Source organism: Ips typographus, linkage group LG9, assembly GCF_016097725.1.
Source record: "Ips typographus isolate SLU linkage group LG9, UJ_Ityp_2.0, whole genome shotgun sequence".
NCBI classification, from domain to species: domain Eukaryota; kingdom Metazoa; phylum Arthropoda; class Insecta; order Coleoptera; family Curculionidae; genus Ips; species Ips typographus.
The window spans coordinates 2137266-2152475 of NC_138430.1; the positions used below are offsets into that span (position 1 = coordinate 2137266).

A 15210-nucleotide genomic window follows, 5' to 3' on the forward strand; every position below is an offset into this window, starting at 1 on the left:
CCAATAGGGCAGAAGGAAAAAGAAAATCGGGAATGTCTCGTTTGTCTTCTTAGACAAAGAGGGGCAAGTATAGTCCAGGGCCCTAATTCTTGAAAACAGCAGACAATTGAGGGTTCCTGTCACATTCTACAGACCTTTCTCTTGATAATTCCCTTCCCTCCTTTCAAGAATACACACCCAGTTGTTAGGGTTGTTTTTCTATTTAGTTTGAATTTGTAGCAGTCTTTTGAAATTTTTGTCATTTGTGTGCGTTCATAAAGGAGTTCGTTGGATGAATTATGTAAAGGGTTATTGGGAAGTCTAACTTTTGTAATTAGTCTTAGTGCAATTTGTTCAGTGGTCTGTATGTGTTGTTTGCTTTTCTCAGTAGCGTTTATCCTCAATACATTTCCATAATCTAGCAGAGGTCTACAGATGGATTTATAAATTGTCCTAGCTGTTTTTTTTTAAGAAAAATGTTTGTTGGCTAGTAAGTTGTAAACCTTGATAAACGGCACAACAAACTTACCGCTTTTCGAAGAAATCGATTCAAACGCATCCTCATAAAGATAGTTTATAGTGATTTATTTTATGAGATTTTATATACAAGGTGGTCCAGTTTTAAGTGTCAATAATTCACCATTTGATAGCTAATCAAAAAATAAGTTGACTTGCATTGTGTCATTTTCCTGAAGAACGCTTCCTAAGGAAGACACAGACCTCTAAAGTTCAGTTTAAAAAATCGTATTTTTGCTACAAATGTCAGACCGTTGAAGCAATTTTGATCAAATTTGGAACAAGTAATTATGAAATAAGTGTTCGTTATGTGATGTGAATAACATTCGTCAAAATTGTTTAGACGCGTAGATATAGGGGGGGATAGTCTTTATTTTCCACGCTCACTGAATATTTTTCAAAATTGACAAATATGTCTACTTGGGTTATTGTATTTTTTCCTTTAAAATGGTTCAAAAGGATTCAAATCTGGTCATCTGGGAGGTTTACTAGTTAATTTTTGACACTGAAAATAGTCTAAAAACAGGATTTTTAGTCCAAAAATATACTGGCGTTCAATTTTTTAGACTTTAGGTAGTTTTTTAGACTGATCATTCAATTCAAACTTTTTTTTATTAAAGAAGTAGTAGTTTTTATTATTCAATTAAACACTGGTATCAGTCCGAATTTTCGAACTAATTTCATTCTAATAATAATTAATGTTCAAGACTAATATCGTAGCATTTAATGCCAAAATTGTTTAATTTCAGCAATGAAGAGTTTGAAACTTAACTTTAACTATAAAAAATAGTTTAAAATTCGATTTTTCAGTTTTAAAGCACAATGAACCTAGCAGTCAATTTAATACATTTTTAAGCCCATGGAAGATGTAAAAATGTTTTTTTAAGTCTGCTATGTCAAAAACTTGATGAAGATAACCCTAAAACTCGTTTTTCCAAGCTGAAAGCAGTCTTAAATCCCTAAAAATAGTCCAGAGTTCTAACAAAATGAAAAACAAAGTAAAAAAACTTGAAAAGTTAGTCTTCAAGTCAATTTTCATGAATCTAATGTCAATATCCTGTATTTAAGACTATTTTCAAGACTAAAATATTGAAATGTATTTTCAAATTATGAAAACTTACTTCAAATGCAAATTTTAAGCTTTTGATGTCACTTTTCATTGGTTCAGAGTCACTTTTTGGTGTCCATTTTCAAGGTTGAAATGTGTGAATTTGTAGTCAAAAATTCTACATAAAGTAGTTTTTCATGGCTACAATTCAATTTTCAATACTAAAGTTTTTCAACTTATCTGAAAACTATAACGACTTACTACAAAGACAGTTTTTAAGCTTCTCAGGTCAATTTTCACAGTTTCCAAGTCAATTGTCAAGCCTAAAGTCTTTCAATTTGTCCGAAAACTGTGAAAACTGGTTACAAAGACAATTTTTAAGCCTCTCAAGTCAATTTTCACCGTTTCAAAGTAAATTTACTAGTTGATAAGTCAATTTTAATTTTAAGAGATACTTATTTTGTCAAATTGAACAAATAAAGTAAAAAAAAAAACTGAAATTTTTGAAAAATATCCAGTAACGTTATTCTCTACGTTACTATTTTATTAGGCAGAAAAATTTAAACCATCTTTCTGTATTTACACCACTGGACAGTTTCGACAACCGTCATTAACATCACATAATGACAATTAATTTCATATGTATTTGGTGTAAATTTGATTAAAATTGCTCTAGCGGTTTGACAGTTATGACAAGAAACCGATTTTTTAGACAGAACTTTTTTGGACTGTATTTTCCTTGAGAAGCATTTTTCAGGAAAATGACATAATGTATGTTAACTTATTTTTTGATGGACTAATGAATGGTGAATTATTGACATTTAAAACTGGACCACCCTGTATATCATGCAAACTTCGAATCTGTATTGCGATACGGAATAATTTTTATGGGGAAGTGATTTTAGAATACAGAAGGTTTTTGTAATACAAAAAAGGGTTATTCGAATAATACGGAAAATGAGTCCAATAACTAGCTGTAGAGGTGTTTTTAAAGAACTAAATGTGTTAACAATAATTGGTGTGTACATTTTTGAATGTTTAATGTTTGTATATAAGCATAAAGATAAGGTCAACATGACCCAAGTACGTCAATATAATACCAGATCTAGTAGTGTGTAAAAACTGTAAACGGTCCATATTATTCTTGTATGTAAGTTATATAATAGTTTGCCATTGTCACTTAAGAATCAAACCAACGTAATATTTTTTAAGAAAGAGCTAAAATCATTGTTAATTAAAATGGAGCCATATTGTACACAGGAATATTATAACAAACTACAAGGTAGAAATTGGATCTAAGTAAGTAATGAGTGACCCTTTCTTTTGGTTTATGTTGGCATTGCGGATATTACAGTAAGATAGGTAAAAGCAGCATCCCACTATTGATTTATTAACGATATTTCATTTTATGTACTATAAATATGTAATTTGAAATAAAGAAACATTATGTAGGACTCCATGGAGTTGTAAACACCACTTAAAGTGCAAATTGTCAAAGAAACCCATCTATTTGACATTTTATACTTTCAGGTTACTGGTGAGTGAGTTTTGACAGTTAAGACAGCTGTCACGTGAAGTAAGCAAAGTATTGAAGTGTTTTTTAACTTTCCAACTGTCAAGTTTGACTCCATAGAGCTGTAAACACCACTTAAAGTGCAATTTGTCAAAGAAACCCATCTATTTAACATTTTATACTTTCAGGTTACTGGTGAGTAAATTTTGACAGTTATGACAGCTGTCACGTGACGTAAACAAAGCATGAAAGTGTTCCTTAACGTTCCAACTGTCAAGTTTGACTCCATAGAGCTGTAAACACCACTTAAAGTGCAATTTGTCAAAGAATCCCATCTATTTGACATTTTATACTTTCAGGTTACTGGTGAGTGAATTTTGACAGTTATGACAGCTGTCACGTGACGTAAACAAAGCATGAAAGTGTTCCTTAACGTTCCAACTGTCAAGTTTGACTCCATAGAGCTGTAAACACCACTTAAAGTGCAATTTGTCAAAGAATCCCATCTATTTGACATTTTATACTTTCAGGTTACTGGTGAGTGAGTTTTGACAGTTAAGACAGCTGTCACGTGAAGTAAACAAAGCATGAAAGTGTTCCTTAACGTTCCAACTGTCAAGTTTGACTCCATAGAGCTGTAAACACCACTTAAAGTGCAATTTGTCAAAGAAACCCATCTATTTAACATTTTATACTTTCAGGTTACTGGTGAGTAAATTTTGACAGTTATGACAGCTGTCACGTGACGTAAACAAAGCATGAAAGTGTTCCTTAACGTTCCAACTGTCAAGTTTGACTCCATAGAGCTGTAAACACCACTTAAAGTGCAATTTGTCAAAGAATCCCATCTATTTGACATTTTATACTTTCAGGTTACTGGTGAGTGAATTTTGACAGTTATGACAGCTGTCACGTGACGTAAACAAAGCATGAAAGTGTTCCTTAACGTTCCAACTGTCAAGTTTGACTCCATAGAGCTGTAAACACCACTTAAAGTGCAATTTGTCAAAGAAACCCATCTATTTAACATTTTATACTTTCAGGTTACTGGTGAGTAAATTTTGACAGTTATGACAGCTGTCACGTGACGTAAACAAAGCATGAAAGTGTTCCTTAACGTTCCAACTGTCAAGTTTGACTCCATAGAGCTGTAAACACCACTTAAAGTGCAATTTGTCAAAGAATCCCATCTATTTGACATTTTATACTTTCAGGTTACTGGTGAGTGAATTTTGACAGTTATGACAGCTGTCACGTGACGTAAACAAAGCATGAAAGTGTTCCTTAACGTTCCAACTGTCAAGTTTGACTCCATAGAGCTGTAAACACCACTTAAAGTGCAATTTGTCAAAGAATCCCATCTATTTGACATTTTATACTTTCAGGTTACTGGTGAGTGAATTTTGACAGTTATGACAGCTGTCACGTGACGTAAACAAAGCATGAAAGTGTTCCTTAACGTTCCAACTGTCAAGTTTGACTCCATAGAGCTGTAAACACCACTTAAAGTGCAATTTGTCAAAGAATCCCATCTATTTGACATTTTATACTTTCAGGTTACTGATGAGTGAGTTTTAACAGTTATGACAGCTGTCACGTGAAGCAAGCAAAGGCCGCATTCATTTTCAGGCTCCATGGAGCGAGCAGCGCTTCTTTGACGTCATAATGACGTAGTTTGACAATTGGTTAAATTATGGTTTTGCCAAATTAGGTCATCGTGACGTCAAAAACGCTCTACTCGCTCCGTGGAGCTTGAAAATCAATGCAGTCAAAGTATTGAAGTGTCTCTTAACGTTCCAACTGTCAAGTTTACTGTCAATTTATAAGTTAGTTATTTTTTCGAACTGTGTTGAATTTGTGTGTAAGTTCAGACTTACATTTCAACTGAAACATGTAAAAGTGAAATTTTTGTGGTAAGAGTACTGAAAGTCCATTTTATACAGTTTATTTAAACTTGTAGTTAACTGAGAACAAGAACTAATTTAACGTTAAAACGACTCATGATCTTAACAAGATTTACCATAATATTAAGTCAGTGTTGAGAAGCAAAATTGAGCCTTATTAACTTCAGGTGAAGTGTTTTGCGGTAAGAATCATCAACTATCAAACATCTAAGTGTCAGTTTACATAGTCAAACTTCTAGTTAATTCTTAGTTAAGTATCATTTCTGAAATATATTTAAAAAGCACGTTGATAAGGTTGATCAACAAATTAGATTTACCATTAAAACGAACTGTGGTGATAAGCCGAATTAAGCCTTACTAACATTGCAAGTTATTAATAAAGTGAATTTGAACTTACCGTTATAGTGATGCCGCCTCTGCAAGTCCTTTATCAGAGGATTAATAAAACCAGTTAAGGTGGAGGGTCGTCCATCGCTTTTGCCTTGCGCTGAACCGCTCGAAGCTGATTTTCTGTTTAACTTTTTGCTCTCTAAAATACAATAAAATACAACGGTTTTTTTAAGGTTAAACTGTTTTGGAAAAACTACACAAATTATATGAAAATTATTTAATTAATGTAACAAACGAGTCACCTGGGATGAGTCAATTGGTTTGGTGGAGGTGGTATCATTTATTTTGGCATGGTCATTTGAAAAATTTAGTACAAAAATAAAGTGCACAAAATGATGATTTTTCTCTTGGAGACATTTAAACGGTCTGAATCAAAGGAAATTGCGGTGACGCCATCATTTTATTGATAAATACAGCACAAGACTGAAAAAACACACTTAAGTCTCCAGGTAGATGTTAAACCAAAGAAAATAGGAGTGACGTCATTATTTACTCACAAAATACGGGTCAGTAATTAAAAAATCAACATTTAAAAATCAAATTTAATTCATCAGGCCTACAGATAGAGTCTAAACCAAATTAAATGCTGGCGACGTCATAACTAGCCTTTGTGAGAATAAAAATGTATATTATCTGACAGTGACAGATGTCACATCATCAAATTCATATTTTTACTGCCACTGTTGTCAAATGTTTTGTTAATAAAAGACTTTTAGGGGTAAACCAGTAGCAACAAGTGCAATTTCAGGTGTTTCTTAGACTTGACAGTTATCACACTTGGCTACATGGCCCACTGAGAATAAAAATGTATATTATCTGACAGTGACAGATGTCACATCGCAAAATTTACATTTTTACTGTCACTGGTGTCACGTTGCCAAATGTGACGTTAATAAATAATTTTTAGTAGTGAACCAGTAGCAACAAATGCATTTCAAAAGTTTTTTAGACTTGAAAGTTATAACACTTGGCAACATGGCCCACTGAGAATAAAAATGTATATTTCCTGACAGTGACAGATGTCACATCGCAAAATTTACATTTTTACTGTTACTGGTGTCACGTTGCCAAATGTGACGTTAATAAATCATTTTTAGAGACAAACCAGTAGCAGCAAATGCATTTTAGATGTTTTTTAGACTTGAAAGTTAATAACACTTGGCAACATGGCCCACTGAGAATAAAAATGTATATTTCCTGACAGTGACAGATGTCACATCGCAAAATTTACATTTTTACTGTTACTGGTGTCACGTTGCCAAATGTGACGTTAATAAATAATTTTTAGAGACAAACCAGTAGCAATAAATGCAATTTCAGATGTTTTTTAGTCTTGAAAGTCATAATATTTGGCAACATGGCCCACTAAGCATAAAAATGTATATTTCCTGATGGTAACAGATGTCACATCGCAAAATTTACATTTTTACTGTCACTGGTGTCACGTTGCCAAATGTGACGTTAATAAATAATTTTTAGAGACAAACCAGTAGCAACAAATGCATTTCAGATGTTTTTTAGACTTGAAAGTTATCACACTTGCCAACATGGCTTACTGAGAATAAAAATGTATATTTCCTGACAGTGACAGATGTCACATCGCAAAATGTACATTTTTACTGTCACTGGTGTCACGTTGCCAAATGTGACGTTAATAAATCATTTTTAGAGACAAACCAGTAGCAACAAATGCATTTTAGATGTTTTTTAGACTTAACAGTTAATAACACTTGGCAACATGACCCACTGAGAATAAAAATGTATATTTTCTGACAGTGACAGATGTCACATCGCAAAATGTACATTTTTACTGTCACTGGTGTCACGTTGCCAAATGTGACGTTAATAAATCATTTTTAGAGACAAACCAGTAGCAACAAATGCATTTTAGATGTTTTTTAGACTTGAAAGTTATAACACTTGGCAACATGGCCCACTAAGAATAAAAATGTATATTTCCTGACAGTGACAGATGTCACATCGTAAAATTTACATTTTTACTGTCACTGGTGTCACGTTGCCAAATGTGAGGTTAATAAATAATTTTTAGAGACAAACCAGTAGCAACAAATGCATTTCAGATGTTTTTTAGACTTGAAAGTTATCACACTTGCCAACATGGCTTACTGAGAATAAAAATGTATATTTCCTGACAGTGACAGATGTCACATCGCAAAATGTACATTTTTACTGTCACTGGTGTCACGTTGCCAAATGTGACGTTAATAAATCATTTTTAGAGACAAACCAGTAGCAACAAATGCATTTTAGATGTTTTTTAGACTTAACAGTTAATAACACTTGGCAACATGACCCACTGAGAATAAAAATGTATATTTTCTGACAGTGACAGATGTCACATCGCAAAATTTACATTTTTACTGTCACTGGTGTTACGTTACCAAATGTGAGGTTAATAAATAATTTTTAGTAGTGAACCAGTAGCAACAAATGCATTTCAGATATTTTTTAGACTTGAAAGTTATAATACTTGAGAACATGGCCCACTGAGAATAAAAATGTATATTTTCTGACAATGACAGCATGTTGCCAAATCTTTGGTTAATAAATAATTTTTAGGGGCAAACCAGTAGCAAAATTTATTTCAGATTTTCAGTTTTTTGATGTTCAACTAAGAAAAATTAGTGTTTTGTTGAATTATTTGGACATTTGGACCAAATATCATAAATTTTTACTAACCTTTCGTGTCCACTGACGCAATATTGTCTCTATGTTCTAACGGGCTGGGCTCCTTTGTCGAAACCTGCGGCACAGATAAACGTTTCTCCCTGTCTTTGTCTCGGTCTCTGTAATTGGGCTGATGCTCTCTTTCTTTGTGATTGTCGGCTGCCCCCGGTGATGGTTGTATCACTGGCTAAAGTTATTAGAACTCCTTTAGCCTTTTTGGGCATTTGATTATCATAATATTATAAAATACAATTACAGAAAATTCTCAAAAAAAATATAACAAAACTGTGAACTGTCGCGCAGACAGCGTCTGCCCCGAAACAGTACGAACATTAACGAATTTTATGGTTCGAACGTCAATGACGTCAAAGTTCCAAAATAGTGGAAAGGAAACGACAAATTATTACGTCACTGTCACTATAATTGGAATTTTTGCTTTTCTGAAATGACGTCATCTTTTACATCTTTGTTTTTCTCGTATCATTCAAATGAATAACTAGAGACAAAAGATCTTTGAGTGTGTATGAACGATAAGTGAACGTACTTCTCGATCAATAATAATCCAGATTAGTCATTTCGAAACAAAACAAGATTAAAACTTTTGACATTTGACTGAATTAAATCATCTTACCTGTATAGTTTCCGGCTTGCAATGATTTAAATTGGAATCAATTCCGATAGGTGGCGATCGCGCTACTGCAGGTCCCGATCCGTTTTGATAGTTTGTATTCTTTTGATTCGAGGTCGTTATTTCTTCCGAATGTATTTTCATATTGTTGCCCTTCACCGTCATGACCCAGTCGGTTGACTCTAGATCACTGTCTTGTTTAGGATCCTCTCTACAAATTTGAAATAATTAAGTAAAATACACACTAAAGATCCTTAAAAAACAACTTTTGCAAATGGACATAAAAGGAAAGGAATAAACCTGTAAAATCAGTCTCAAAAAGCGCCAGTAACCTCAAAAGCAGTTGCCTTTTTTATTTTAGTAAAGTAAAAGAAAAATTCTTGATTCTTTTGCATTGTTTTTAGAATTTAAATTTGATTATTGTTACTAAAAAAAGATGGCGCCAGGAACTCTCTCTACAGTGTACACTTAGCATAAATTAATTCTATTATAGATTAGTCATACTTTTGTATACTATCCCATACATAATTTTGTAAGTTGAACAATACCCTTACTCATCCGATTTGCATTCAATTACTCCTGATTAAATATTAATTGATCGTTTTGTCGTCTCGAGACAAAGAAAACAATAATAATTAAATAGTTCACTTCCGAATCTACTATTGTTCGGATTAACTACTTCCCGATAATGTAGGCTGGGCTGTAATCGAATTAGGTATCTAATAATAGAAGTATGAACACTAAAATGTGGTGATGGGCGTAAATTTACCGTGACCGGTTATTTACCGGTAAAGTAAAATTCAGTGTCAGAAAAATTTACCAATTTTAGCAGTAAATTGCAATTTCACCAGTCTAATTGAAATTTGCTTGAAAGATATCATTTTTCTGTTATGGCTGAAAAATAAAGTTCTAAATCAAAAGGTGGTTTTGATGATTTTGCTTTATAAATAATTCAGAATTTTTTGTGACAAAGTGATTCTTGTGTACCAAATGAGATTGATGAACAAGTAACATTTCTAAAAAAATTGTCAGTTTTTTGATGTTTAAATTATAACAAATAATATGTTTTTGAGATGGGAAAAATGACACGAATCTGAAAATATTATTATTAAAACAATTTTTAAATTACCAATAATTTACTGACAATTGTCAAACTGTTACAACTCTCAGAAACATGTTTTGTATCGAATACTGCAAGAAAACTTTTCTCCACCCTGATTTTTTCCACTGTTAAGCACATTTTTGGAATCCTCATTAAATTTCCTATTCATTAACTTGAAAAAACATTTTAGTAGTCAGTGAGAAAAGCGGTGTCAAAGTTAAAAGTGACAGAAAACTGACAAAATTGTCTGTAAAACCCACTTAAAATAAGAAAATGACTGTTTTAAGCACATTTTTGGAATCCTCATTAAATTTCTTATCCAATAACTTGAAAAAACATAACAAAATTGGTACAGTCGGAGAGAAAAGTGGTGTCACAATTTGGACTGCCTGAAACACAGTTTGAAAGGACAGTCAGGGACAAAATCGCCTGTAAAACCGACTTAAAATGAGAAAATGACAGTTTTAAGCAGATTTTTGGAATCCTCATTAAATTTCTTATCCAATAACTGGAAAAAACATAACAAAATTGGTACAATCAGGGAGAAAAGGGGTGTCAAAATTTGAACTGCCTGAAACACAGTTTGAAAGGACAGTCAGGGACAAAATCGCCTGTAAAACCGACTTAAAATGAGAAAATGACAGTTTTAAGCACATTTTTGGAATCCTCATTAAATTTCTTATCCAATAACTTGAAAAAACATAACAAAATTGGTACAGTCAGGGAAAAGAGTGGTGTCAAAATTTGACTGCCTGAAACACAGTTTAAAAGGACAGTCAGAAACAAAATCGTCAGTAAAACCCACTTGAAGTAAGAAGATGACTGTTTTAAGCACATTTTTAGAATCCTCAGTAAATTTCTTATCCAATAACTTGAAAAAACATAACAAAATTGGTACAGTCAGGGAGAAAAGTGGTGTCAAAATTTGGACTGCCTGTAACACAGTTTGAAAGGACAGTCAGGGACAAAACGACCTGTAAAACCCACTTGAAGTAAAAAAATGACAGTTTTAGCACATTTTTGGAATCCTCATTAAATTTCTTATCCAATAACTTGAAAAAACATAACAAAATTGGTACAGTCAGGGAGAAAAGTGGTGCCACAATTTGGACTGTCAGAAACACAGTTTAAAAGGACAGTCAGAAAGAAAATCGTCAGTAAAACCCACTTGGATTGAGAAAATGACTGTTTTAAGCACATTTTTGGAATCCTCATTGAATTTCTTATCCAATAACCTGAAAAAACAGTCAGGGAGAAAAGTGGTGTCACAATTTGGACAGTCAGAAAAAAAATCGTCTGTAAAACCCACTCAAAGTAAAAAAATGACTGTTTTAAGCACATTTTTGGAATCATTAAGTTTCTTATCCAAATAACCTGAAAAGACATAATAAAATTCGGTACAATCAGGGAGAAAAGTGGCAAAATTTCATTTGCCAGAAACACAATATTTGTAATTTACTAGGTCAGATTTTCCTGATAAAGCAAAACATTTACTTTACCGGTAGTTAAATCCCTACTAAAATGTTAATTCTGAAAAGTTAGACAATATTACTAGTTTCAACATAATTTAATGAACGTTATTCAATATGTAACTAATTAATAAATAATATATGTCAGCCTATTAAAAATTAAAAGTGAACGTTAAAAATACTTACGAGTCAGAAGGTTCCGATTCAGTTTCGCTACCCTCATTCCTGGTGCATTTCCATTTCTTGTATCGATCAATTAAATCTATTAAGTATGAATTTTTCTTTGCCTTCCTAATGAACGGGTATTTGAGCAATTCTTTGGCCGTAGGTCTCTACGGGGAAATAACATTTATTTTAATTCGCCGATTCGGTGTGTACAATTTACTACGCACATTTTCAGGATCCTTGTTCAAACACGCCTCGACAAAGTCTTTGAACTGTTTACTGTAGCTACCCGTCAGCTGTGGCGGATTGTTTTTCGGTATCAAGAACAACACCCTCATCGGATGTAATTCCGAGTTGGGCGGTTCGCCTTTTGCTAATTCAATGGCCGTAATACCTAACGACCATATGTCCGCCTTGGAATCGTACGCTGATTGTTTGATTACCTCTGGGGCCATCCAGAATGGTGTACCTGAAAAAATTCAATATTAAAATAAACAACATTCACTATATTAGTCTAGGAAACAAATGTTCATGCTTGAAACACAATTTTTTACTTCGTAACTTTGTTTGGACTAGTTAGGAGATGAACATATCAAAAGTGTCCCTCCATAGCAATCAGTATCATCAATCCTCCGTAATCAGGCTAAAATTATGTTGCAATATTAGCGTCATACTTTCAGTTCCAGATTACTGATTTTGCGGATAATTAATACAATGATATCACTAGATTCCGGATTAAAATACACTAAAATCGTTAAAAAAAGCAAAATTATCTTCCTCACAAAAAGCATAAAACTCTTTCAGAGATGCAGTTGGTTTTACTTTCTTTGAGATCGAATTCTAGAAGTTGTTAAACTGCTTTAGAAGTATAGGTACGGAAGATTTTAGACTGTTTTGAAAACTATCAAGATCTTGTTTTGAAAACTATCACTCTGGTTCTTTTAGACTAATTTGAGAGCTTCTATACTAGTTTGAAGAGCATTTGGAATTGTTTAGACCGTTTTGGAAAGCTTTCGATTGCTTGGGAAGCGTTTTAGAGTTCCCATAGTGTTTTAAAACCTTTTTACAATACTTGAGGAGTATTTGGAAGTTTTTAGAGAGTTTAAAGAGCATGCTGAAGGTTTTGGAATGCTTTAGAGGCATTTGGAAACTCTTAGACGGTTCTAGAATTTTTTGGAAGATCCTATACTGTTTTGAAAAGCTGCTTTAGAAGAATTTTGGAGTTTATGTAGTGTTTTGAAATCTGTTTAGACTACTTTAGAAGCCCTGAAGATTTTGGACTGCTTTTAAGACATTTGAAACCTTGTAGATGGTTCTAGAAACTTTAAACTGCTCTAAAAGCATACAGAAACTTTTAGACTGTCTTGAAATGTTTTGAGAGCTTGTAGACTGCTCTAAAAGCTTTATGGAAGGGTTTCGATTGCTTTAGAGGCATTTTGAAGTTTCTGTAGTATTTTGAAGTCTTTTTAGACTATTTTAGGAGCATTTGGAAGGTTTTTGAAGAGTTTAAGTAGCATTAAAGATTTTGGACTGCTTTTAAAGCATTTAAAACATATGGACGGTTCTACAAACTTATGGAAGCTTTTAAACTGCTTAAGAAGCATACGGAAGCTTTTAGACTAGCTGAAGGTCATTTAGAAGCTTTTGGAAACTTTTAGACTGTCTTGGAAGGCTTACGATTGCTTCGGAAGCATTTTGGAGTTCTCGTAGTGTTTTAAAACATTTTTAAACTACTTGAGGAGCATTTGGAAGGTTTTTAGACAGTTTAAAGCATACTGAAGGTTTTGGAATGCTTTAGAGGCATTTGGAAATTCTTAGACGATTCTAGAATTCTTTGAAAGCTTTAAATTGTTTTTTGGAAGCTTCTATACTGTTTTGAAAAGCTGCTTTAGAAGAATTTTGGAGTTTCTGTAGTGTTTTGAAATCTGTTTAGACTACTTTAGAAGCACTGAAGATTTTGGACAACTTTTAAGACATTTGAAACCTTGTAGATGGTCCTAGAAACTTTAAAGTGCTCTAAAAGCATACAGAAACTTTTAGACTGTCTTGAAATGCTTTGAGAGCTTCTAGACTGCTCTAAAAGCTTTTTGGAAGGGTTTAGATTGCTTTAGAAGCATTTTGGAGTTTCTGTAGTATTTTGAAGTCTCTTTAGACTATTTTAGGAGCATTTGGAAGGTTTTCGGAGAGTTTTAGTGGCATTGAAGGTTTTGGACTGCTTTTAAAGCATTTAAAAATATATGGACTGTTCTAAAAACTTATGGAAGCTTTTAAATTGCTTTTGAAGCATCGGAAGCTTCTAGACTGCCTTGAAATTTGTTGAGAGCTTTTAGACTAGTTGAAGATCATTTGGAAGCCTTTATAGGATTCCAAAAGCTTCTAGACTGTTTTGGACGGCTTTGGACAACTTGAAAATCATTTGGAACGTGTTTGGCCAGTTTAAAGAGCATTGAAGTTTCTGGACTGCTTTTAAGGCATTTAAAACCTTGTAGACGGTTCTGGAAACTTTTGGAATCTCTTAAACTGGTGTAGAAGCATACGGAAACTTCAGGAATACTCAGACTGTGTTGAAATCCTTTGAGAGCTTCTATAAATAAGTTGAAAATCATTTGGAAGCCTTTAGAGTATTCTAAAAGCTTTTGAAAGCTTCTAGGCTATTTTGTAAGTTTTTGCAAGGCAACTTAGAACTTCTATAGTGTTTTGGAATGGTTTTTATTATATGTGTTTTTTTTGTCACTTTAAATTTGTAAATTGATACTTTTTGTATTGGTTTGTGAATTGATGCTTTGTAAATACAAACACAAAACATTAATCTACTAAATTGGTGTAAACAGTGCAAAATAAGTAAGTACCCAGTAACATGGCGAATGATAAACTGTGGATCACTTAAAGTGACAAGAATGATTAGATATTTTTAAACAAAAGAACTCCCATATCACTCTTACAATAAACTCGTACGTAAATCTAGTATTATCATAGTTGTTGCGCAACATCTGGTGACATCTGTACTCAACTCTATGAGTTAGAAAGTACAGATGGCGTTCCCATATCTAGGAACAGCACCATTAATGATGCCGCTGTACTTTCTAACTCATAGAGTTGAGTACAGATGTCACCAGATGTTGCACAACAACTATCATTTCTGGCATCCAGTTGACTATACTGGAACGAAGGTTTTGTTCTTTGGTTATCAAGCCCTGTAGCCTCTCTGATGAGCCGTAATACGGCGAAACCGTTCAGAGTATTGGGATTGATATACAAAAAACAAAACCTCACCATTTTCAACCAAAATAGTATTATCATATCAGGATTAGTTTCGAGATATTGAAACCGGTGAAAGTTTGTGGACTTACCCACAAAAGTGTTTCTTTTGCTGGTTGTATTAGTTAACTGTCCAGCTACACCAAAATCGGCCAGTTTAACATCCCCCATCTCGCTCAGTAATACATTGGCCGCCTTAATATCCCTGTGAAGTTTCCGTTCACTGTGCAAATAGTCCAGTCCCTTGAGAACTTCTCGAAGTATAATGGCAATGTGCATTTCCTCGAAATTTCCCGCTTTCATCAGGTCTAACGCGGAGCCCCCGCCCAGATACTCCATAATGATCCATAATTTTGTACCCTAAAAATGCAGAAATTTTTTCATTAAACACGCAATAATTCTACTTGATTAATTAGTCGACAAGTTACACTAGTTTAGATGGAGAAAGTGATTCGGTCACAAATCAATACCTTAAATTGTATCTAGCGTCAACTACCGTGCACATTTCAGGGAAATTATATTGTATTTAACGGACTTTCACTTTTATCGT

General features: G+C 33.4%; 1 protein-coding gene across 5 annotated transcripts in view; it reads right to left on the bottom strand.

Moving 5' to 3' along the window:
- GckIII (Germinal centre kinase III) overlaps window positions 1-15210 on the bottom strand; it is a 74971-nt gene that overhangs the window by 4151 nt on the left and 55610 nt on the right. For all 5 annotated transcript variants that reach the window (XM_081986167.1, XM_081986165.1, XM_081986162.1 and 2 more), the window contains 6 exons: window positions 14753-15020; window positions 11630-11871; window positions 11424-11569; window positions 8670-8877; window positions 8051-8225; window positions 5358-5489 (listed from right to left, as the gene is read on the bottom strand). In XM_081986167.1, the coding sequence (XP_081842293.1) occupies window positions 5358-5489; window positions 8051-8225; window positions 8670-8877; window positions 11424-11569; window positions 11630-11871; window positions 14753-15020 (1171 nt within the window). The remainder of the gene's footprint in view (window positions 1-5357; window positions 5490-8050; window positions 8226-8669; window positions 8878-11423; window positions 11570-11629; window positions 11872-14752; window positions 15021-15210) is intronic.